The sequence below is a fragment of the Orycteropus afer genome, unplaced genomic scaffold (assembly GCF_000298275.1).
Source record: "Orycteropus afer afer isolate SDZICR_OR568_19922 unplaced genomic scaffold, OryAfe1.0 scaffold00055, whole genome shotgun sequence".
Taxonomy (NCBI): Eukaryota; Metazoa; Chordata; class Mammalia; order Tubulidentata; family Orycteropodidae; genus Orycteropus; species Orycteropus afer.
The window spans coordinates 3,935,043-3,962,041 of NW_006921642.1; the positions used below are offsets into that span (position 1 = coordinate 3,935,043).

At 35.9% G+C, this 26,999-nt stretch overlaps 1 protein-coding gene across 1 annotated transcript in view; it reads right to left on the reverse strand.

The window, feature by feature from the left end:
- Positions 1 to 26,999, reverse strand: part of MYO16 (myosin XVI) — a 974,663-nt gene that overhangs the window by 643,794 nt on the left and 303,870 nt on the right. Inside the window, exon 10 of the mRNA XM_007938926.2 lies at positions 12,578 to 12,688. Within this exon, the coding sequence (XP_007937117.1) occupies positions 12,578 to 12,688 (111 nt within the window). The remainder of the gene's footprint in view (positions 1 to 12,577; positions 12,689 to 26,999) is intronic.

Here is a 26,999-nt window from a genome sequence, read left to right on the forward strand (position 1 = left end):
AAAACTCCAGCACCTCAACAACAAAAAGACAAATAATCCAACTAAAACAAGGGCAGAAGACATGAATAAAGACTTCACCAAAGAGGATATTCAGGAGGCCAACAAACATATGAAGAAATGTTCACAATCATTAGCCATTAGAGAGATGCAAATCAAAATAACAATGAGATACCATCTTGCCCCAGCACTAGTAGCAAAGTTCAACAGGACAGAAAATAACAAATGCTGGCAAGGATGTGGAGAGACAGGGACTCTCATACACTGCTGGTGGAACTGTCAAATGATACAACCATTGTGGAAAGCAGCATGAGGATTCCTTAAAAAGTTGGAATTAGAATTGCCATTTGACCCAGCCATTCCATTGCTAGGTATATATTCTAAAGAACCGAGAACCAGGAGGAGAACAGGTATATGCATACCCATGTTCATCACAGCACTATTTACAATAGCCAAAAAATGGGAACAACCTAGGTACCCATCAACAAAAGAATGGATAACCAAACTATGGTATATACACCCAATGGAATACTACGCAACCTTAAAGAATAAAATAGAACCTGCAAAACACTGCATAACATGGATGAACTTGGAGGATGTTTTGCTGAGTGAAATAAGTCAATCACAGAAGGACAAATATTGTATTAGTACATTAATGTAAAAAGTCAGGGAAAGATTTATATATGGAAGGGAATTTTCTTTGTTGGTTACCAAGGGTGGGAGGGGAGGAGAAGGGAGGGAGCACTGTTAGACAGGTAGAGACAAGTATTGATTTGGGTGAAGGGAAGGGCAATATACAAATATGAGTAATCAACACAATGGCACTGAGGAAGAGGAAGCCATAGAGAGATTCATGGAAGGTACAGATAACAAAGATGAACCCTTTTGCACGTAGGGTACTGTGTTGTCAGTGAAGGCAAACATGGATATATGGGTTGATAGATGGGTGGACAGGCTGAACTATTAGGTATGGCTCTGCAGAGGGGAGTATGCTCAAGACCACGTATAGTGTTGGCAGACAATATTTCTACAAGTGTATTGGTATGTTCAGTAAGAATTCCCAGGTATATAGTAGAGCTGACAAGGGACAAGGTTGTAGTCACTTCTTGGCCACAGCCAGCTACCCAGAGGGAGTGCACAGTTGGACCTGTGGGCTCAGGACCATAGTCACAGGGGACATCAAGCTCAATTGGCATAACATACTACACAAAACATTTTTCCACAACCTACTTTTGTGAGTAGCAACCGGGATCTTAAAAGCTTGCAAGTAGCCACCTAGATGCAACAATGGGTCTCTCCTCATCCAGGGAAAAGAAGAATGAAGAAAACTAAAGACACATGGAAAGAATTAGTCCAAGAGACTGGTACAACATGCGATCCTCAGTCTTTACAACTATGAGACCAGAGGACCTAGATGGTGCCCAGCTACCACTGTCAATCACTAGGAGGGGGATCTATGTAGGAGATCCTGGATAGAGTGGAAGAACAATGTGGAACAAATCATTTAAAAAAAAAAGGGGGGGACCAGGTTTGCTGGTCTGATAGAGCCTGGTGGAACCCCTGACACTATGGTCCCTAGCTGCCCTTTAGATCTGGAATTGAACCCACACCTGTGGCTTCCAGTCAAACAAAAGATAGCCATATGAGTTGAACATTTACCTGAGGTAGACAGACTCCTTGGAGAGAACAATCATTGAGAAAGAAGGGCTGCCTATACACAGGGAGACAGCACGAGGGGCAGGAGTGTATGGAAGGATGGACACAGGGAAGAGGTAACTATGGGGAGGAAGGGGGAGGGGTAATGTTGCATTGTGGTAAATTGTAGTCAATGTCATGAGACAGTGTAGGTGACCTGCTGTATGGAAAGTGAATTTGCTTTGTAAACTTCCACGCAAATCACAATTAAAAAAAAGAAAGAAACAAAGAAACAAAGTCTGGCCATTCTCACTTCTAAGGAGAATTCTAGCTGTACTTCTAAGACAAATTATTAATTCAGTTTTCTGGTAGTCCATGGTATATTCAATATTTTTCACCTACACAGCTCAAATGCATCAATTACTCTGGAGTCTTCCTTATTCATTATCCAATCCTCACATACATATGAGGCTACTGAAAAGACAATGGCTTGGTTCATGTGTGCTTTAGTGTTCAAGAGACATCTTTGCTCCTTTACACTTTGAAGAGGTCTTTTGCAGCAGATCTACCCAATGCAATATGTCCTTTGATTACTTGACTGTTGCTTCTATGCACATTGACTATGGATCCAAGTAAAATGAATCTGTGACAACTTCAAAATTTTCTCTGCTTATCATGATGTTGCGTATTTGTCCACTTGTGAGGATTTTTGTTTTCTGTATGTTGAGGTGTAATCCATACTGGAGGCTCTAGTCTTTGATCTTCATTAACAAATGCTTCAAGTCTTCACTTTCAGCAAGGAAGGTTGTTCAACTGCATATCACAAGTTGTTAATGAGTTTTCTTCCCATCATGATGCTGCATTCTTCTTCATCTAGTCCAGCTTGTTCCATTATTTGCTCAACATATACATTACACCACCAGCTTCTGGTTAGCAGTCAAATGCCTTAGGCACTATGCCACCAGAGGCCTATACATTGAATAAGTATAGTGAAAGGTTACAACCCTGACACACACCTCTCCTGATTTTAAACCATGCAGTATCCCATTTTTCTGTTTGATTGACTGCCTCTTGGTCTATATACATTTTTTTAATGAGCACAATTAAATATTATTGAATTTCCATTCATCACAATGTTATCCATAATTTGTTATATTCCACACAGTCAAATGCTTTGCATAGCCAATATAACACAGATAAACATATCTCTGGTATTCTTTGCTTTCACCCAAGATCCTTCTGACATCAGAAATTATGTCCATCATAATATGTCTTCTTCTGAATCTGGGTTGAATTTCTGGCAGTTCCCTATTGATGTACTGCTGCAACAGTTTTTAAATTATTTTCAGCAAATTTTACTTGTGTGTGATAGTAATGATTTGTTTGATAATTTCTACGGTTTGTTGGATCACCTTTCTTTCTGATGGACACAAATACAATGATTTGGACAATCATTGGCCAAATTTTTTTGTCATAAATGAGGGAGTGCTTCCAGCATTGCATCTCTCTTTTTTTTTTTTTTTTTTTTTAAGTATCTCTAGGGGTAGCTCGTCAATTCCTGGAACCTTTCTTTTTCACCAATACCTTCAGTGCAGCTTGTATTCCTTCCTTCAATACCATAGATCCTTGATCATATGCTACCTCCTGAAACAGTTAAATGTTAACCAATTATTTTTGATACAGTGACTGTGTATTCCTTCACCTTCTTTTATTGCTTCCTGCACTGTTCAATATTTTACCCATAGAGTCTTCAACTCAAGGCTTGATTTTTTTCCTTCAGTTCTTTGAGTTTGAGAAATGCCAAGCATATTCTTCTGCCACTCATCTTTCAGTTTGTCGTACTATCCTGGTTTTCATATTGCTATCTATGATACTGGAAGCTTTGGCACTGGTATTTCCAATACCAATAGGGTCTGGCATGGTGGACAGGTTTAGTGGAGCTTCCAGACTAAGACAGACTACAAAGAAAGAAGAGTCTGTGCACTTCTGGAAAAATTGACCACTGGAAACTTACTGAATAGCTCTGGAGACTTGAAATCCATCTGTGGGGAAAACCAGAGAAAGATGAGGTCCAGGAAGCTTTCCTGGAGGTGAGCATATGTGAGTTGAGCTGGTTGGCACAGAAAAGTCCCCAGGAGCATGACCAGAACTTAACCCCTAATTATAAATAGGGCGCACTGTGCCTGCGCTCCACTGCACTTCTGGGCTCTGCCAGCCTACAGGCAAAAGTCTAATGTCCAGTAGATGAAAAAATCTGACAGCATAAAAGGAGAAAAACAAAAATTCACAGTGATATTGGGGAACTTTAACAATAGTTTTTTTAATGACTCATGGAATAAGGAGACCAATTTTGAAATAAATAATTAACAAAATGAGCAATTGACATATAGAACACTGTTACTAAGCATGCAGAATATACATTCTTTTAAATAAACAATTGACCAGTTTCTACTACACTTAAGAGAGTTGAGTCACATTGAGCATGTTTTCTGAGAGAAAGGCAATAAGGATTCCTAGAAAGTCACCAAAAGTTTAGAAATTCTTTAATACTTTTATAAATACCCAGAAGTCTAAAAAAAAGTCATAATGTAAAGAAGAAAATATTTTAAATTGAGTGAATACAATTGCAGCATATCATAACTTGTGGAATGCAAATAAAAGTATATCTGGTATGAAAATTATAGCCTAACTTGCATAAATTACAGAAGAATAAAGGCTGACAATTAATCATCTAAGTATCCAATTCCAGGAGCCGGTAAAAGTACATCAAATTATACAGGAGAAAATAAGTAAAGATATCAAATATTAGAGCATAAATTAATGAAATAGACAATAGAAGCCAAAAATAACAACAAAGCCTTTAAAAATCTAATAAAGTTGATAATACCCTAAGAAGATTGAGGAAATAAAAGTTTGAAAGTACTAATCTAAAAAAATGGTGTCACTTTATCAACTCTATAGACTTGAAAACGGACATGAGAGGATATTATCAACATATTTTAGCCACTAAATTTGGATATTTAGGTAAGGTGGAAAACAATCCTTGAAAAACTCATCTTACCAAAACTAGCACAATAACCATAGAAAAAGACATTAGTTCTTTGTCTGTGAAATAAATGTGATAGGTATAAAAACATTTCTATAAAGAAAACTTTAGGTATCACTGGTTAATTATTCCCAACATTGATGTACAAAATAAATGAATGTTGTACAAATTATTTAAACAGTCAGCATAAATTTGATATAAAAATCTAATTGGTACATTAAAAGAAAGGAAGATTAAAAACTGATCTCAAAAAAATACATGAAAAAATCCCAAACAAAATATTGACAAATTGAATCCAACAATTTATTAAAAGGATAATATATCATGACTAAATAGATTAATTCTAGAAATGCAAGTTTGACTTTGTCTTTGAAAATCAACAAATGTAATTTATAATGTTAAGAAAAAAAGAAGAAAAACCATATGATAATCTCAGTGATTATTAAAAAAAAGCATTTGAAAAAATGGGGTGTCTATTCTTGATTGAAAAGCTAAAAACAGAAAACCACTAACACAATGGGCTTTTATTAATCTAATAAAGTGTAACCACTACTAACTACTTGCTTAATTATAAAATATGATGAAAACTCTTCCTGAGATTGGAAATGAGACAGGGATGCCTGTTATTGTTACTTCCAGTCATCTTTTTACTGGCAGTACTACCCCGGGAGATAACACAAGAAAATAAAGGAAAAGATATAAGAATTTGAAAGGGTATAATAAAAATTTTATTATTTAGAGTATCTGCTAATATATATACAAAATCCAAAATAATCTGTAGATGTATTAATAATATTTACATATGAATTTAGCAAGTTCAGTGGATAAAAGTGAATATAAAAAGTCAAAATTGTGTTTCTTTATTTGGCCATAAAGAGAAAATTAAATTGAAAAGTTGCCATTTATTATACATGGCATGAAAATTTTGAAAACAGTTTTCCTTCCGAGGAGTGGCTGGTGGTTTTGAACCACCAGCGTTCTGGTTAGCAGTCAAATGCCTTAAGCACAAAGCTACCAGAACTCCCTTTAAAATTTAAAAAACAAAGCAATAAATCTATTAAAAAATTTCAAGACTTCTACACAAAAATTAAAAATTATTCCCGAAAGAAACTAAAGATGACCAAAGGAAGAATATGCCATTCAATGAAGTAGAAAACAAAACATTATAAAAATGTCAATGATTTCCAATTGATCTATAGAACCGAAGTAATACCAATGAAGATTTAATTGAAGTTGATAAATTGAGTTTAAAATGTATATGGAAATCCAAAGGTTAAGATTAACCCAAACAATTTTGAACAATAAAGTTAGGGGATTTAACCACATATCAAGGTGTATTATATAGCTATAAAAATTAAGAAATTTCAATATTTATTTCTTGTTGACAAACAGACCAATACAACAGAAATCATATTCTAGAAAAAGACTACACCCAGTGGTCACCTGATCTTGACAAGGGTACCATTTAAAAGCAGTGGGTAAAGCTTTGTCTTGTAAATAAAGCACGACTATTCATGTGGGAGAAACCATGAATCCTGATGTTCTTACACCATGTGAAATCATTTCCACGTAGGTCATATATCATAAAGGTGAAAGTAAAAGCAATCAAATTTTGAGAAGAAATAAATGAAGAATATATTCATGACCAAGGCCAAGATTTCTTAAACTTGATGCAAAACGTATTAACCCTAGAAAACTTTGTAATAATTACAGACTTCTCTTAATTTCAAGCCATTATTAGGGGAGTAAAACACAAGTCACAACCTGGGAGAAAATACTTGAAAGATGTATATCTGTTAAAAAATATAAGTAAATAAATACATAAAAAACACCTACACATCAAGAAGAAAAAGAAAGGCAACTCATTTTAATATATGGAAATGAAAGTGTCAAAACCAACCAAAATTTTTTTGAAGAATAAAGTTAGGGGGCTTACTCTAACATATATCAAGATTTATTATATAGCTATAACAAATAAACAAACAAACAAACAAAAAACACTGATATCAAGTTGATTCTGACTCATATCCACCTTATAGAGCAAAATAGAACTGCTTCATCAGTTTTCAAGGATGTAAATCTTTACAGAAGCAGACTGCCTCATCTTTCTCCCAGGGAGCACCTGGCGGGTTTGAACCAACAACCTTTTGGTTATCAGCTGAATGCTTAAACCCTTGTACTACTAGGGCTCCTTACATGGCTATAGTAATTAAGAAATTCCAGACATTTCACAAAATAATTGAACAGATACTTCACAAAAGATAACCTAATGAGGATATTGTCAACATCATTAATTATTAGAGAAATAAAATTAAAGCCACAATCAGGTATCAGCACACAATGTCAGAAGAGCTAGAATTTTTAAAAAATAAATAAAAAAAAAATACTGGCCTCTGCTAGCTTAGTGCCTAAAGCACTTGACTGCTAACCAGAAGGCTGGTGGTTCAAACCAGCCACTCCTCAAAAGGAAGATAGGGCAATCTACTTCTGTAGTGATACTGCCTCGGAAACCAAGGAGGGGTTGCTATGAGTCTGGTCCCACTCGACGGCACATAACAACAACAACAACATGCTAAGTGTCGATATATATAAATATAGTATACATTTTTATATAAACCCTTATACACTGCTGAGGGGAGTGCAATTTGGTACAAGTACTTTGAAAAGCTTTTTTGCTGCATCTATTCAAGATGTTATGATGCAGCAATTCCACTTTTAGTTAAATATTCCATGGGAATACTTGTAGACGTGTGCCTCAAAAAAAGACATGAGAATGTTGATAGTAGCATAATAACTAGAAAGTGGAACAAACTCAAATGTCTCTTAATTGCAGGATATAGATATAAATAAATCAGAAGATAGATGATACAGTAGCTTATTAGAAGGATCTCTGGTGGCACAGTAGGTAAACATCATTTATAAAAATGTAGTTTGAATGTTAACAGAAAAGTCATGAGGATGACTTCACATAGTTTTATGATATATTATAAAAAGACCTTTTTGATTAAATGAAAATTTTTTAATGCTCTGAAGAAAAGAGAGTGCTAAAAAAGTCTTTTAAATTAAGTAAAATAACATGGAACTATATGGCCCATATGTAAATTTTGTACAGTGTGTCATGGATGAGGTTTTTAGATAACTAGGCTAGGAGGCAGTATTGTTTGGGAAAAAATGTGTCCATTTACATAATTTCTAATGTCCTAGATGTGAAAGAAACTTAAACTTTAACACCAGTTTGTTGGCTTTAATCTCTTAAAATGCTCTTAAAAAGAATGCCCAGTTGCCAAGTGGTTATTGCAACTAAATGAGTCACCCTGAGGCTAATATACTAAACCCATTATCTTCAAGTCAGGACAGAACAGAACTGCCCCCATAGTGTTTCCAAGGCTGTAACCTTTATGGGGGAGCTCTGGTGGCATACTGCCTAAGGCATTTGACTGCTCACCAGAAGGCTGGCAGTTCAAACCCACCAGCCTCTCCTTGGGAGGAATGACTATGAGCTGGATCTGACTTGACGGCAGCTTTTTTTTTTTTCACCTTTATGGAATCAGGCTGTCACATGGTGGGTTTTAATCACAGACTTTTCAGGTAGAAGCCTAGTGTCACCATGGCTCCTGGAGGGGAATATAAACAGTTATTAAGTGGTTGAGAGGAACCAAGCTGTGTACTAGGAGTGGTCATGCAATAGTTAATTTGCTCTAGTTTGCTCAGTGCTAATCAAATATGTTGTAGAACTGTTTGGCTAACCAGATGTTATTGGAGCTCCTATGTTTGTTGTGTGGGTTTTTTCTTTATGTGTCTCAAATCCCAGTGATGTGTTTCTAGAGGAAAAACTGCCTACATGTTTATCTTGCATCCATAAAGGAATTTGATTACATATTCTGTTCTCTCTGTTATTGTCAGAAATAATCATTCAGGGAATGCAATCCTTTTATTTCTGTACATTTCTTGGCAAGCATATGTCTCACCACCTGCAATAAATTTTCTGTTTGGGGATATGGGAACATCCTACTTCTGTAGGCAATATAGGAACTTCCTACTTTAATGTCCAATTGGGCTACTATATACTTAGTAGAAGAAATATTTGTTTCTTTGTTTTTTGAAGGATCATATTGCATAACAAATGATCTTGACTGCTCCAAGAAAAGATAATAATACTGGTCAAATAACTCATTAAGCTGAAATAGTTTATCTTGACTCTGATGAAACTTACTACTCACCCCAATCTCATTTGATTTTCCTGAATAAATAAGTATTAATTTCTCTCATGGTCTAAGAGTGTGTATTTGGTCCAACAGGTCTAGTCACTCATTCAATATTTACTGAGCACCTACTACATGTTGCTTGTAGAGCAGTGAACACTACAAAAAGCTCTGTTCTCATGGAACTCACATTCTAGTATGTGTGTGGGGTATGTGTGTGTGTGTGCGCATACATGCACATGAGTGTGTGTGAGAAAGAAGACAGACAATAAAGCATTTAAATAAGCAAAATATAAAGTATGTGAGGTGTTGATAAGTTTGTGGAAAAAAACTGAGCAAAGCAGCGGTATAAGAAGTGTCTGATGCAATTCTAATTAGACTGATGGGGATGAACAATGACTTAGCCATGAAGATCTGAAGAGAGAGAGGATGTACTGGATGTATCTGGTGGTCAAGTCATTCAGGCATGAACAGAAGTGTGTTTTATATGTTCAATATAAAACATTTAATATGAGCAAAGGATAGCAAGGATATCAGTGTGGCCACAGAAGAGTGAGCCATGTGAGGAGTTATAAAATATGAGATGAGAAATGTAAGCAGTAGAGGGACAAAGAGATCAGACATTATGAGCCACTGACTGTTATAACTGTGGCTTTACTTTCATTGTAATGGAAGGCCACAGAAATAATTTGAGCAGAGAATTGACATGCTGTAATATATATTTTAACAGAATTACTCTGGCTTCTGTGTTGGGCATACACTAAAGGGAGATGTCAAGAGAAGCAGATACACTTATTTAAAGGTAAGTGAAAAGTGTAATAACTAAAGTAAGATATGATGGATTGGGCCCAGAAGAAATAGTGAATTGGTATTATTAATATAATTTAAATTTAAAGGTAAGACCGATAAGTATCAGATGTAGGATATGGAGGAATAGCAAGCATCAACACACTTCACAAGTTGGTTATTTTGAGACATTGGAAAGTGGAGTTGACATTAACTAGGATGAGATGGTCACATAAGTAGTAGGTTGGAAGGGCAAGCATTGATTTCAGATGATCAAATCTGGATGTTTAAAATTTAATACATCTATTAGACTAATAGGAACTCTGATGACACAGTGATTAAAGCACTCAGCTAATAACCAAATGGTCGGTGGTTGAACCCACTAGCCACTACCTGAAGATGATGTGGCAGTCTGCTACTGTGAAGATTTACAGCCTTGGAAACCCTATGGGGTATTTATACTCTTTCCTATAGTGTCACCATGAGTAGGAATCTATTTGACAGCAGTGGGTTTTTTCTTTTTTTTTTCATTTGTTGTTGTTGTTAGACTAGTGCCTTTTTATTTTTGGAGAAAGTATAACTCTTTTATTTCTAATTCATCATAGGCCAATACTTTTGTAAAATAAAAATAAATTACTAGAATAACGAAGTTGAAAAAGACAAAGATATACAAAATATAAGCCTCAATTTTATTAGATTCAACAGACTGAAATTAAGCCATCAAATTGCTTATATAACTTTCCACATGCTTCTCATTGTAGAGTGGTAATAAAAAGCTCATATAACTATTGGTCCACAAATTAGATTACACTTTGAGAAACACTTATTAAACTCAATCAATAAAGTTTAATTTGCTTATTTATCCATTAAAAGTAAATTCAGATCCCATAAGTTAGAACAATCCTATAAAAAATATTGACCCTAGGAAAACCATGTTTCCCACAGTGGCTAATTTATACTTTACATGAATTTTAACAAAAAAAGAGACTATTAATCTTGATTATCCAGATAAAGAAAAAGAATAGATAAAAGAGTATCTCTGAAGATGATCCACTATGTGGAGGCTTTAGATCTATGACACAGATAAGCAAGTTGATAAGCAGTAGTTACCCATTAAAATTGTAGACATTAATTAAATCATCAATAAGGTATATGATCACTAACTGTCATAAGTGTGCTAAAGAAGGATTTCATCTAAAAGATCTGGAAAAGTTTACTTAAAGAACTCAAGTTCCTTTTAATGGGAGTTTATGAAGTTAAGTCTTTTATGGGGATAGAAGTAAAACTTTATAGGAAAGAAAAAGGTTTTAAAAAGTTCCTGGTGCAAGGAGGGAAATGTTCAAATACTCTTTACATAAGTGATTAAGAATTGCCGGGGACAATGTTAAACTGTCAGGTTATAAGGAGTCTCATTCTAGATTCCAGACTCTAGAGAAAGGAGTATGGTCCTCTTTGCATGAAAAATGAGCATCCATAGGAGAGTTTAAGACTGGGAGTACCAAGATTATATTTATACTTTGCAAAAATTACTCCGATTCATTGTGAAGATTGTATAAGAAGGAGATGAATGTAGTCTTCCCTTGAAAATTAGATGATTGTTGGAGAAGTCCAGAGAGGGGATGATGGTGGCTTTGATGAAAAAAGAGGTCAGAGCGATAGAGAGAAGATTAAATGGATATTTAGGAAGCAAAGTCACTGGAAAATAAAGATAAAGCAATACAAACCATGTCAAGTACTGGTTTTGCAGTACTATAATTAAGATGTAAAAGAATTGACATAATGCTAGGAAAGACAAGAAAAGAGAATAAAAATAATACACATGTTATAAAGTAATATGGAGGTAACAGAGATCTAAGTTTTGATAGAAATATTTAATTTTAAGTGTATTTACAGTGACAGGCAATTTATCTAAGCATTAAGATGCTGCATTGTATCCTCATAGGATAATCAGCATCTGACAATGTATTACTCGTAGGGAAACTTGAGACTTCACATTTACATGAAAATTACCTAATCAATTTCTCAGGAGACCAGGAAAAAAATAAATGTTATCAAAAAAGGGATAACAGAATGTGCATAATCATATCTCTCTGTAGACATTCTGATTGAACTGCTCTGTGTTGGATACAGCAAAATCAGAGAGGGAGGGAAGGAGTGAGAGAGGGGTGGCGGATGGAGAGAGAGGGAGGGAGGGAAAAGTTACAGGGTGCCTCACTCATTACCAGTATTGGAAGAAATAACAAACATAAAAGAGGACAGAGCCACCACAGATTGATTCTCCATGCTGAGTTTATCATTGAAATCATTTTGATAAATCATTTATTTTACAAAGATATTTTCTGGTAATTTAGAACAACAGTGTCTTTTTCATGCAAATAGAGAGGCAGTTCTACGTGCAGTCAACCATCCTCCTTAAATTCCTTTACTAGGTCCAGCAAGCTAAATTCAAGTAGATGAGACACACTGTGCTTTTGTAAGTGATTCACAGATTCTGCTGGCGCTAGTAAAATATTCTTCCATAGCAGTCATGACATAAGAAAATTTAGTTGTGGTGAGTTCTCAGATCTATCCCAGGGTATTGATTTTTACTTAACAACTCTGAAATTTGGATCTTTACTGAACTCACCTTAGAAAGGAACTAGGAGAATGAATCTAAACTCTAAGAAATCCACCTTAAAGGAAAAGTTTATATGTGGAAGGAAACTTTCTTTGTTGGTTACCAGGGGTGGGAAGGGAGGGGAGGAAACACTGGAAACAAAAAAAAAAAAAAAGGAAAGAAATCCACCTTAAGCCATCACCTTGACCAGAACCACAGACAAGCCCTTTGCTTCTAATATTTGCAGTATTGAAAGGTGACAAAAATATGCAGCAAGATAAAAGCAGTGCAAAAGGCAATTTCAAAGACACTCACGTATATCTGATTGTTCCCAAAGCGCTTTTGAACTTCATAAAGCAAGCTGCCATCATTTAGCTCACTGAGCGTTGATAGGTCATCATTTGGAGCAGGAGGCATTAGCTTGACCTGGAGGAATAAATAAGTATGATCAATTCTAATTGCTAACCAATAAACTTTGTTCACAGTTAGATATTCCAATTTCAATTGCTTGTCAAAAGTTTAAAGACCACATAAGTGTGAAACTCAGTTATTAAATGATGAAATGGTTCACTTAAAATATTCAACATCCCATGGACAACTGTACTCAGATTAGAATTTTTATTCTATACTTACAAGTATGCTCACACATCCACACATAACACTGAATGTCATTTGCATGTCATTCAAAGTCAGTAAGTTTTTCAAGATCATTTCAGCATGTAAAACACTTCTTGTTCTGCACTTATAATTTAGATGATTCTGCACTGTACTGTGTCCTTTGTAAGGTGGGCAGAAGAAAAACTAATATATTTGAAGTGTTTCCAAAGCTAAAACAGAACTTCTCACATTACTATTGTTGGCATGGTGAAGAAACACTGTGATTGGATTTTAATTTGTGAATGCACATGGTGTGAGAACAGATTTTTGTTAAAAGTAGACTCTAGATCTTTGGTTTGGGAGCTCTGGTAGCATAGTGGCTAAGACACTTGCCTGCTAACCAGACGGCTGGCGGTTCAAACCCACCAGCCACTCCTCGGAAGGAAGGTTGGGCAATCCTACTTCCGTAGTGATACTGCCTCGGAAACCCAAGGAGGGGTCGCTATGAGTCGGGTTTGACTCGACGGCACATAACAACAACAACAGATCTTTGGTTTACATATTTTTATTTTGCTCTATTTACTTTTAGGTTTAAGGTAGCTGTGAGATTAAGATAGTGCTTTTTAAGGAAAAACATACTTTGCTGCTCAATTTAATACAAAATGACAGAGTTTATAAACTCAGCAATATTTCAAATGAAAAGAAAAACATAGATTATTCAATTAGATTAAAATCTATCATTATAAAGACAGAAATGAGCAATGATTAATTTCATATACACAGAATGTGCTCTAAAAATTACACATTTGATATTTTATAATGACAATATTAGTTTTCTTATTACAATCATTGAGGAGGAAAAAAATAATGTTCTTATCAATGTCCCTGTGAGTTACAGGATGCTCATATAAATTTTTAATAAAGGCATGTTTATTTATTAATTATTGTGGTGGTTATGTTTGTGTGTCAACTTGGCTGGGCCTGGTTGAGTGGCTGGGCAGCTGGTGGTAGTTATTCCCCATGATGAGACTGGCAATCAACTCCATGGTGGATCTACCACCAGCAGCTGAGTAGCTGCCTTTGGGAGGTGGTCTGCTTCTTGTATATAAGGAGAAGCCTTGGGAAGGTCTCTAGCTTATGGCACACTTGGACCCTGCATGTAGCCTTGTCATAGTTCAGCAGCCTGCCATGCTCTGCCTATCCTGGGACTTACAAGGGCCTTGAATTTATGGCCTGCTGTGTGGTTTAGTAACATCGGGGCCGTGCCATTTTATTTGTTGACCTTGGGCTTGTCAGCCTCAGAAGCCAGCAGCTGTCTGAGTGAAGAAAAGCCACTAGCTTCAGTGGGCTGGGAGCAAGAGGCCGAGCTGAAGCCCAAGGTCGAGGAGCTTTCACCCAACCCCTAGAGCCTGGCACTTGAACTTGGACTTAAAGCCTCCAAACTGTGAGAGAATAAACTCGTCTTTGCTAAGCCATCCCATATTCTTGTCAGAACAGCACTAGGTACCAGAACAATTATATATATCATTAAATAACTTGAATTTAAATATTACTGTTTAAAAGTTAAATGTTTATAAAGTAAAAGTACTATGCATTTTAAGAAACTAAATTTAGAATTACTTCTTGGATATTAGTGATTATTTCACAATATGACATATTTTCCAGGAGTTGGTAAAGTCAGTTCATTGCTATCCTCAGACTGTTTTCAAATCTAATGTATTAGTAATTCAAATTCAAATTCTTCATTGGGAATTTTGAAAGATCAGAAGTCATCATAACTGACTTATGTATTTCAATTAATAGAATGTTATAGCAGTGGGCTTTCTGGTACTGGAAATAAAATAATTTAAGTAGAAAAGACAATGTTACAATAAAAATGTTTCTTTATTAAAATAAATTCATTTTTAAAATATCCAAGATCTCAGAAATATCAAGAACAATCCCCTTTCCTAATATCTTCTCTGTTTTTGTAGCTTTTAAGACAAATGTATTTCAAAATATCTTTAAAATGTTTTTTTATAGTATTGACCTATAAAGAATATATACCATTGTCTTGTTAAAAATTAGTTATCATTTGACTTTGGGTTAGAGGTATGGCTTCAGTGCTGTTGAAGATGTGGACATATCTACTTAAACATTTTAAGTTGTTGTTGTTAGGTGTCATGGAGTCGGTTCCGACTCATGGCAACCCTGTGTACAACAGAACAAAACACTACCTGGTCCTGCTTCAGCCTCACAATCCTTGCTATACCTGAGCCCATCCTTGCAGCCACTGTGCCAATACATCTTGTTGAGGGCCTTCCCCATTTTCACTGACCCTCTGCTTTATCAAACGCTTTATCCAGAAACTGGTCCCTTCTGACAAGATGACCAAAGTAGGTGAGATGAAGTCTGAGCATTCTCTCTTTAAAGGAGCCTTCCAGCTGTACTTCTTCCAGGACAGATTTGTTCATTTTTCTGGCAGTCCATGATACTTTCAGTATTCTGTGCCAATACCACAACTCGAAAGCATCACCTCTGCTTCAGTCTTACTTATTCATTGTCCAGCTTTCACATGCATTTGAGGCAACTGAAAATACCATGGCTTGACTTAGTCTTCAAAGAGACATCTTTGCTGCTAAAAATAGATGTCATAATATTTCAGCTCTCCTATTTCCTGAGATTTCTAAAACAATTTTGGGCTGGGTGTTATCAACTTGTTAACATTATACATTTTTTTTCTACTTTAGATAGTTTCATAGGACAAGGTGTGGTCGCATAAGGTGCTCTCAGGGACAAGTATTAAGATAGAATAAAAAAAACAAAAAAACTCACTGCCATTGATTTGATTCCAACTCATAGAGATCCCCTTTGGGTTTCTGGGGTGGTAAATCTTTATGGAAGTAGATTGCCTAGTCTTCCTTCCACAGAATGGCTGGTGGGTTTGAACCACCAACCTTCTGGTTAGCAGTCAAATGCCTTAGGCACAACGTCACCAAAACTGCCTTTGTCTTTGCCTTTTGGTGATATAACTAGTGGTCTTCTTGACCTATGAAGTTTTAATTCTGTGTTTCATCAATGATGCTTATTCAAGTAAAGATCTTAGACATTATTTAAATATAACTAATATTAGATTTATTAATTTGTTTGCTTATTAGTATTTATAAATATTATTATTTGAATTTAATTCTTCTACACTTTACATGCTGGGGAATATAAGCTCATGTAAATCTAAGACGTTAATTATTTACACTTACCTGGGGGAATGTGACTGAATCTCAGTTGTATATACCCCTAGCTCAGAGATCTTGAACTTTTTTTTTTTTTAACATCCTCAAGCTTCTTTCAACTCTCTTATAAAATATGATACAAGTATCATATTTTATATTTTCACAGGGTTGTTGTAAGAATTAAATGTATGTGGAACACTGGCTCTGCAGCTAACTGTGTGATAAATATGATATATTGTTAGTCTGGTTAGTAATACACCTAGAAGGGGCAATGGGTAGCAATGATACGTTTTCTTCAGTTTCCTTAGCATTCCCTTTGAAGGAGGGCAGAGAGGGCAAGGGTGCAGCGTTGTGGGTGTGCCTCTGCTATTGTTTGCAAAGATGCTCAGCCTTAATCTACTTTAGGAATTGAAGTTCTCTTTCCCATATTTCTTTTGGGGAAAAGTTCATCTGCCAAATAATGATTTTTGAAAGTTTGAATTTCATTGCTATAGTCCAATATACGTAATTAAGTGATAGAGAATTTGAGGCCCAGAGAGGCTAGATGTTTTGCCGAGGGTCACACTGATGAGTCAGAAGCAGAAGTCATGATAATAACCATTAGACATTAGTGGAGGGATCCTAGCAGATAATGAATTAATCTGAGAAGAAATATACAATAATGTGTCAATTTCTTCTTCTTTGTGTACTCTTAGCTTTAGGCTACTGGTCAGTAAAAGAGGGAAAAAGGAGAGTTGGTCTCATCTTGGAAGTAGAGAAATAAGAAATTACAGTTATGAAAAGTGCTATGAAGGAAAAAAAATCTATGATCTCGGAAAAGAGAACATCTTCACTTTACTTTGGATGTCCAATGTCTTATTTCCAGAGGCCACATTAATGTTGAGATTGAAAGTCTTAAGAATAAATCAGCAGATAAATGAAAAGGCAGTTCTTTGGAATATAAGGAACTCTGGTGGCACAGTGGTTAAAGCATTTGGCTGCTTACCAAAAGGTTGGCATTTCAAACTCACCAGCCACTCAGTGACAGAAAGATGTGGCAGTCTGTTTCCATAAAGATTTACAGCCTTGGAAACACTAAGGGGCAGTTTTAACATGTCCTATAGGGCCACTATGAGTTTGAACCTATCTTCTCTATAGCAGTGGGTTAGATTTTCTGGAATACAGGGGAAGCCAATCTCAAAGTTGCTGAATGGGAAAGAAATTGGTGTGTTGGAGGCATTATTGGTTGACTTGGGTGTCTGGAGTCTGGGAGGGAAACAGCAGGAGTTGATATTGTCAGAATAGGCAAGGCCTTGTATGCCATGGGAAACCCAAAAAAGAAAAAGGGGAAAAAAAAAAAAAAAAAACAGTTTCTGTCAAGTCATTTCCAATTCCTGAAGACCCCATGTGTGTCAGAGTACATCTGTGCTCAACTGAGTTTTCAACAGCTGATATTTTGGAATTAGATCACCAGGCTTTTCTTCTGAGGCACTTCTGGATTTGCACAAAAGCACATTTACTATTTGCACCATGCAAGGACTCCAGGACATTGAAGCCCACACAAAAACCCAAATCTATTGCCATTGAGTCAATTTCAACTAATAGCAACTCTATAGGTCAGAGTAGAACTACACCATAGGGTTTCTAAGGCTGTAATCTTTATGAAAAAATACTGCTTCATCTCTCTACTATGGAGCGGCTGGTGGGTTTGAGTGACTTTTCAGTTAGCAGCTGAGTGCTTACTCACTGTGCAACCAGGGACTCCAGGCCATAAAAAAACACTGTTGAATTCCAAAGACTATGAAAGTCATTGAAAGGTTCAAGCAGGAGAATGAAAGGAATAGCTTCATATTGCTCATATATTACTTTGGCAGCTGTGGACAACGAGGATGAAAGTGGCAAGATTAGTTAGTATGGTCCAGACAATGGTGGCTTAATGAGGAGGCTGGAGAAAAGGAGGGATGCATCATAGTTAATTTATTTGAGAGAGAGAGAAGCTACCATAGTCAAATGTGTGCTTCCTAGCTGCATTTGATTTATTACTTAAGATTAAGTTGTTGTTGTTGTTATATGCCATCGAGTCGGACCCGACTCATAGTGACGCCTCCTTGGGTTTCCGAGGCAGTATCACTACGGAAGTAGATTGCCCAACCTTCCTTCCAAGGAGTGGCTGGTGGGTTTGAACCGCCAGCCTTCTAGTTGGCAGTCAAGTGCCTTAGTCACTACGCTACCAGAGCTCTCAAGATTTATTTTTTATTGATGGTCAATCTGTGTTCCTGGATCATAGCTCAAAACCAAAATCAAACTCATTGTCATCAACTTGATTTTGACTTACAGTGACTCCCATTGGGCTTGTAAGGCTGTAAATCTTTATGAAAGCAGACAGTCTCATCTTTCTTCCACAAAGCAAAAGGTAGGTTTGAACCACCAACATTTTGGCTAGCAGCCAAATGCCTTAATCACTACACCAAGTGTCACAGAATATACACTTAATTAGAACATTTGAAATGTTCATCCATGTATATAAAAGGAACATAAAAATAAATGCAAATAGGTTAGTATGAATTTTCTAGAAGTAAGAAATCTAATGGCAATATTATATATAGGTATATAAATAAGTGGGTATTGAGTTGACTACAACTTATGACAACCCATGTGTGTCAGAGTAGAACTGAGTTTTTAATAGTTAACTTTTTGGTAGTAGACTGCCAGGACTTTCTTCTGAATAGACTTTATTTAGCAGCCAAACATGTTAACCATTTGTACAACCCAAGGACTCCTATATTTGGCCATCCTAGCTCTGGTGGCCTGGGAGCTCTGGTGGCGTACTGCCTAAAGCATTTGAGTGCTAACCAGAAGGCTGGTAGTTCAAACCCACAAGCCACTCCTGGGAAGGAAGGTTGGGCAATCTACTTCTGTAGTGATACTGCCTCAGAAACCCAAAGAGGGGTCACTGTGAGTTGAATCTGACTCCACAGCAGTGAGTTTAGTTTTGGTTTGGTAGCTCTGGTGGCATACTGCCCAACGCATTTAACGGCTAACCAGAAGGCTGGCAGCTCAATCACACTCAAACATCAAGTTGAGAAGTTGAGCCACTTCTTGGAAGGAAGATTGGGCAATCTACTTCCGTAAAGATACTGCCTCAGAAACCCAAGGAGGGGTCACTATGAGTCAGGATCGACTCGATGGCAGTGAGTCTGGTTTTGCTTATACATTGATGGCTTAAGTATAGGTGCTTTACCCATCCATTTAAGGATGGATGGAATTATCTTTTCAATATTTTTGCCAAAATAAAATTTTACACACACATATACACCTCAAAAACATATGTATATATATATACATATTCATACACACACATGATATGAAGTAAATCAGTATTATTGCAGTAATCTTGAACAATTCAAGAAAAAGACAAAAAATCACCAGCACATTAACATATATATTTAACTACCAAAACAATCATAAAAGGAAGAATAAATTTTTTTTTCTCTCCTTCAGGAGTAATGATCTGTACTCAGATCATAAACTCCTTCTTACAGCTACAACTTTAATAATCTCCATGCAAATTTTGGCTTGCATATTTAGAATAAGTATGAATAGTACTAACATCAGTTTCACATTTGTTCTGACAAGTCTGAAAGAGCTATTACTGACATCTCATTGGTATTCTTGAGAATCTTCAACTACAGTGGCACAGCTGTTACATGGGTGAGACAAAGTACTAGTAAAAATGGGACGACTCCCTTGCCTTTTTTTTTAATTGTAATCAAATGTCACAAATACAGTGTTTGACGAGATCAAGAGAAGAATCCCTTGTATTTATCATATCAAGATTCCAAAATAACCAGGGAGGAAACTTTGATAATCTTTCTTAAGCACAGTGATCAAAAGGATATATTCTTTATAAAGATTTCAAAAGCATTGTGAAAGCTATTAACAAGTAGAAAGATAAAGAAAAATATGCCTGTGAATATTTTTTTGTTATAGACTCGATTGTATATACTATCAGTGTTTATCCAATAATTGTAATAATAGTCAAAACATGTCTTTGATGAATATATAAAAACATTTAAAATCATGTGCAAGATTAACGATTATGTTTTTGTTTATTTATCTCTCTTGCATACCCACACCCCTTCCAGTGGTAGAACACTATGTATCATTTAAAATAGAAGGTCAGGAAGGGCTTAGGACAAACACTTTGAGAAATGTTTCCAGATTCAAAGACAATTTAACTGTTAGAAATATTCTGAATTCACCGATTCCTTGTCTCCAACAATTCAACACTCATTTGAGGGCTATTGGCTTTTCTGGGCCTTTTGTCTCATTTTGTTTTGTTGTTTTATTTTTTTCCTTCTGATTTTTCTCTCTAGGAGGTTGGTAGTAAATGCTCAGGGACTAGAAGTTCAATGGGCTAAAGAGAATGGGTTGACAAGTAAGATAAGAGTAATAGGAGCTTGGGAAAAGACAGCTTATAGAGGAAGAAACAAAAATAGATAAACTAAGAGGCTAGAAGGAGCTCTGGTAGCATAGTGCCTAAGGCATTTGACTACTAACCAGAGGGCTGGCAATTCAAACCCACAAGCCACTCCTCAGAAAATTGGACAATCTATTTCCATAGTGATACTGTCTTTGAAACCCAAAGAGGGTTGGCTATGAGATCTGACTTGACAGAGGTGAGTTTGGTTTGTGAGGCTAGAGGAAGCTAGAAAGAAAGACATGACAACTGGAATGATAATAATGTGATGAAATTCTTTACTAATCTTTTCAAAGCTTAAGTACATCACCATGCCTAGATAGTATTATAATTGGTTTGTCCTGCTTTTATTATTCTGGTAGAAATTTCTTATATACTAAAATTTATGAGGTTCTTTAATTTACTGCCCTCTTGCTTGGCTGTGGATTAATACATTGTGTGCATGTATGTTGGTGTACCTTTGGGTAAAACAAAGAGCATTCTTGCCAAATCTTGATAACCTTACTATTACACATGCAGCTGTGGAATGCAAAGATTCTTTCCAATTTCCAGAACACTGTCACAAGTCAGCTGTCTATGGAAATGGACCAGGAGGTTGAAATTGTACCTAAAAGAGCTCTGAATATGGAGTGAAAGAAATTCTTGTGATTCCAGGCAATTTCTTAATTTTCTTGCATTTAAGTTTTGTCAGTTTTTAAAAGGGACTTGTTCATTATGATATTTTGAGAATTAGGATAATGCATATAAAAGCATTTTTAAGTTTTAAAGTGTTAACTTATATAAAGTATTACTTGGTATTATTATTTTTCATAATAACTTACATTTATATTGAAAGAATATAGCCCAGAGGATGTGTTCACTGGAATTATATAATGGCAGATAAATTTAGTGAACAGAAGACTCAATCCAAAACTAACATACAGTAATAAACTGAAATATCAAACTCACTGCTATCAAGTTGATTCTGACTCTTAGCAACCCCTATCAAGTTTCCAAATCTGTTCATTTTTACCAAAGTAGATAGTCTCATCTTTCTACTGTGGTTTTGAACTGCTTGCCTTTTGGTTAGCAGCCCAAAGCCTTAACCACGGTGCCACCATAATTCTTTAACATACAGTATGGAATGCAACAGGAGCTCTGGTAGGATAGTGCCTAAGGCACTTGACTGCTAACCAGAAGGCTGGCGCTTCAAACCCACCAGCCATTCCTTGGAAGGAAGATGGGGCAATCTACTTCCGTAGTGATACTGCCTCGGAAACCCAAGGAGGGGTCACTGTGAGTCAGGTGGGACTCGACGGCACATAACAACAACAACAACAATGCAATGCAACACACTGCCATTGAGTCGGATCCCACTCATAGTGACCCCTCCTTGGGTTTCCCAGGCAGTATCTCTAAGGAAGTAGATTGCCCAGTCTTCCTTCCGAGGTGTGGCTGGTGGGTTTGAACTGCTGGCCTTCTACTTAGCAGTCAAATGCCTTAGGCACTGAGCCACCAGAGCTCCTAATATACAGTAGTAGCACTGAAAAAATAAATACATCTTATTAAGTTTCCAAGACCTTGTTTGCTCTCCTAGCAGTCCATGTGTTGCATTCATTATCCCTTGCCAGCCAATAGAACTCAAATGTGTCAATTTCTCTGTGGTGTTCCTTATTCATTGCCCAGAACTCATATGCATATGAGGCTATTGAAAAGACAATGCTTGGGTCAAGCACACCTTAATTTTAAAGTGACATATTTGTTCTTAAACAATTTAAAGAGGTCTTTTGCAGTTCGCTTGTCAAATGCAACACATTTGTGTGATTTCTTGACTGCTGCGTCCAGGGGTGATGATTGTGGATCCAAGTAAAATAAAATCTTTGACAACTTCAATCTTATCTCCATTTTTCATGTTGTTACTTATTGGTCTAGTTGTGAGGATTTTTTTTTTTTTAAATCTTGAAATGCATTCCATAGTGAAGACTGCAGTCTTCGATGTTTATCAGTAAGTCCTCTTCACCTTCAGCAAGCAAGGGTGTGTCATCTGCATATTGCAAGTTGTTCATGAGTCTTCTTCCAAACCTGATGCCCTGTTTTTCATACAGTCCACCTTTTCTGATTATTTGCTCAACATGCAGATTGAATAAATACAGTGAAAAGATACAACCCTGGCACATGTCCTTCTGATTTTAAACCACAGAGTATCCCCTTGTTCTGTTTGAACAATTGCCTCTTGGTCTATGTACAGGTTTCTCATGAGCACAATTAAGTGTTCTGGGATTCCCATTCTCATCAACATTATCCATAATTTGTTATGATCCCCACAGTTGAATGCCTTTGCATATTCAATAAAACACAGGTACAAATCTTTCTGGTATTCTTTGCTTTCAGCCAGTGTGCATCTGACCTCAGCAATGACATCCCTCATTCCACATCCTCTTCTGAATCCAGGTTGAATTTCTGGAAGTTCCCTGTCAACATACTGCTACAACGATTTTTCATTTATCTTTAGTAAAAGTTTGCTTACTTGTGATATTGTTTGATAATTCCCACATTATGTTGGATTATCTTTCTTTGGAATGGGCACAAATATTGATCTTTTCTAGTCAGTTGGCCAGGGAGCTGTCTTCCAAATTTCTTGGCATTAATGAGTGAGCACCTCCAGTACTACATCTGTTTGTTGAAACATCTCAATGGATATTTCGTCAATTCCTGGAGACTTGTGTTTCTCCAATTCCTTCAATGCAGCTGCGACTTCTTCCTTCAGTGCCATCAGTTCTTGATCATATGCTACTTCCTATAATGGTTGAACGACAACCAATTGTTTTTTGTACAGTGACTGTGTATTCCTTCCATCTTCTTTTGATGTCTCCTGCATCATTCAACATTTTGACTGTAGAATCCTTAAATAATGTAATTCTAGGCTTGATTTTTTTTCCAGTTCTTTCAGCTTGAGAAATGCCAAGAGTGTTCTTTGATTTTCCTACTCTAGGTGTTTGTACATTTCCACATAGTATTTTGTCTTCTTGAGTTCTCCTTTAAAGTCTTCTGTTAAGCTTTTTTACTTCATCATCTCTTGTATTCACTTTAGCCACTTTCCTTTCAAATGCAAGTTTCACAGTTTCTTCTGACATTCCATTTTGCTCTCTTCTTCCTTTCCTGTCTTCTCAATTACCATTTTTCTCCTCTTCTTTGTGTAGCATGCTCTTGCTGTCATCCCAAAACTAGTTTGGTTCAATGCATCAAATCTACTCTTCAAATGATCTTTAAATATGGGTGATATATACTCAAGGTTATATTTTGGTGCTGGTGGACTTATTTTTGGAAGAGATACAGTTGGAATGCTCCTTACAAGAGAGTAAGGACAGACTTCATCTCTCATACTTTGGTCATGTTGTCAGAAGGGAAGGACCACTCCTTGGAAAAGTGTATCATGCTGGATAAAGTACAAGAGCAGCAAAAAAAGGGGAATACCCTCAATGAGATGATTGACACAGATGGGCTCAAACATGGCAACAATTGTGAGGATTATGCAGGATTGGGCAGTATTTCATTTTGTTGTACGTAGGGTCACTGTGAGTCGAAACCAACTTGATAGCACCTAACGACAACATTGAGTCTTAACTGTTCTGAATAATTATTCTATGAATTAATTATAGCAAAAATTAATATCAAAAGTCAACTGTGCTATTAACTTTATAGCCTTCATCTATTCTCATTATTAAAACATCTATGAGGTTAGTGCTATGTACTTCTTTTACAGTAAAGGTTTAATGAAATTAAGTTTCAGAAAGCCTGAAACTTGAATAGGGAAATTTTGTATAAGTATAGAGACTTTTCTCTCAATTTCCAGGCTAACATGCATGCACTAAATAGAATAAAGGCTCAACCATAAATTCTAGTCCTAACTAAATTTAAATAAGTATTTTCTAAAAGGAATAAAGAAAGGAAGGGAAAAGGACAACAGTTAACTTAAGAAATTAGAGAGAATGGAGGAGCAGGGTAAGACAGGAAGGGGGGAAAAAAGGTATACAAAAAGCCCTCCACTGCCAGAGAGTCAATTCTGAGTCATAGCAAACCCCATTGGGTTTCCAAGGCTGTAAATATTTAGTGAAGTAGATTGCCCCAACTTCCTCCGGCTAAGCAGTTGGTGGGTTTGAACCACTGACCTTCTGGTTAGTATCCAAATGCATCCACTACACCACAAGAGCTCCTTAAGAAAGTATAAACCCCATCGAACCAAACTCACTGCCATAAAGCCAGTATAGGAGGGGAGAGAAAGGAAATAAAAAGAAGGGAAGAAATAAACTCTTGTGTAATTTTAAGCAACATAAGAAAAAAACAAACCCTGCAATTTACACTCTCAGATATTATAAAAGCACATGTTAATTTTATTGGTTATGAGATTTAAAAAGTTTTAAACTGACTTGAATATATGTTTCCACAATTACCATTTGAAAAGATCTTCATTGTATAAAAATCTTTGATGGACAGATGCTAAGTTATTTTCATATTAAAATTTTCTACATTATGCATTTCTTCTTAAAATATTAATCAGAACCTTATTTTTTTAAGTCTTTTGTAAAGCCCACCTATGAAATGCCAATGTATGTGGAGAGCACTGCTTGTTCCCTGGAGAAAATCACCTATGCACCTATGATAAAAAATATGTGACAGCATGAAATGGAAGATACGTGTGAATAATTAAATAATAATATATGGACACAAAACCTGAGAAACAGCTATTCCCTCTTTAACAAAAAATAATTAGTACTTGATTACAATTACTTTTAATGTCTAAGACATGATTATAAGGAATATTAAGAACAAAAAAGTCATTCTGTAAGGATGACATTTGACATTCTTATCTTGAAAATATCCTTTAAGTTTTGAAAAAAACATTTTACGTGGTTCAGAAATATCTCCCTAAATTACCAAACGAAAGCAATCAGTTTGGTAAACAGAAATTATTTTGACTACATTGTTGTTGTTGTTATGTGCCATCCAGTTGGCCCTGACTCATAGCAACACCTCCTTGGGTTTTCAAGGCGGTATCACTATGGAAGTAGATTGCCCAATCTTCCTTCCGAGGAGTGGCTGATGGGTTTGAATCACCAGGCTTCCAGTTAGCAGTTAAGTGCCTTAGGCACTATGCTACCAGAAAATCCTAATACTTTATGAAAGGATTGACCTGGCTTGCTATTTATTCTTTAAGGAAAAAAGTAATAATTACATTGTACCACTATTAGACTCAAACATATAATTAATAACTAATAAATAATGAAAGATATAATTAAAGTCATACATAAACATCAAACACAGGTTTATGTTTGAAAGTTTTTTGAACATTAGTATATTTGAATAGCAGTAAATCTAATTAATTTTAGATTAATTAAATGTTTTTATACATTTTTGTAAGTAGAGAAAATATTTCAAGACAATGCCAATATAAATGACAAAAACAATTAATTATCTTTCATTTATCTAAGTAATTTATTTAATAAAATAAATATTATTACTTGTAATTTCATTAGAAATTAAAGCCTGAGGGAAATACCTCCTGAGCTTTAAAAACAATCACATACTCTACTATAATGTTGTAAATATTATATGACACTAAAAATTATTATTTTAGCAAAGCTTAATATGTACGAAGAATAGATTTATATCTTTATAACAAGAGGCAGAACCTCCTGAGGAGTTTCTAGTCTAAGTGGCCACCTATGGTGATAATTAAGAAAAAACATCACCTATATGGTATAGCCTAAAGCATATGACTGCTAACCAGAAGGTTGGTGGTTCACACCCACTGGCCACTCCACAGAAGGAAGACTGGGGAATCTACTTCCACAAAGATTTACTGTCTCAGAAACCCAAAGGGGGTTGCTATGAGTTGGAATCGGCTCTATGACAGTGAGTTTGGTTTTTTGGGTTGGTATGAGTTCTAACTGTTATAAAATAACTCATAATTATTTTCTTCAGCAATAAGAATAAATATACTTTGAATCGTATGTATCTTCAAAGGAAACAAAAAAGCAAGCCTTAATATCACTAAGTTTATGGATGTAAGTATATGTTAAAATTTAGGAGGGAGAAGGGAATGAGATAATCAAAAGTCTTTCTTCCTGTAGTCCAAAAATACAAACCATACCCATTGCCATGGAGTCAATTCCAATTAATGGGGACTCTAAAGGATAGAGCAGAACTGTTGTTGTAAATAGAGTTTCCAAGGCTGTAATCTATACAAAGGCAGACTGACACAGCTTTCTCCTATGGAGTGGTTGGTGGATTCGAATTGCTAGCCTTTCAATTAGCAGCCTAGTACTTAATGACTCTACCACCAGGGCTATATCTTCCTCTAGTGAATTATAAAAATTACAGAACATTCTTAAAAAGTAAGTAGGAAATTGATAGTCACATCACATGCATAACTACCTTAATCAAATGGATCAGAAACATATTAAGAAAACTTAATAAGACTGTTAAGAAAGTT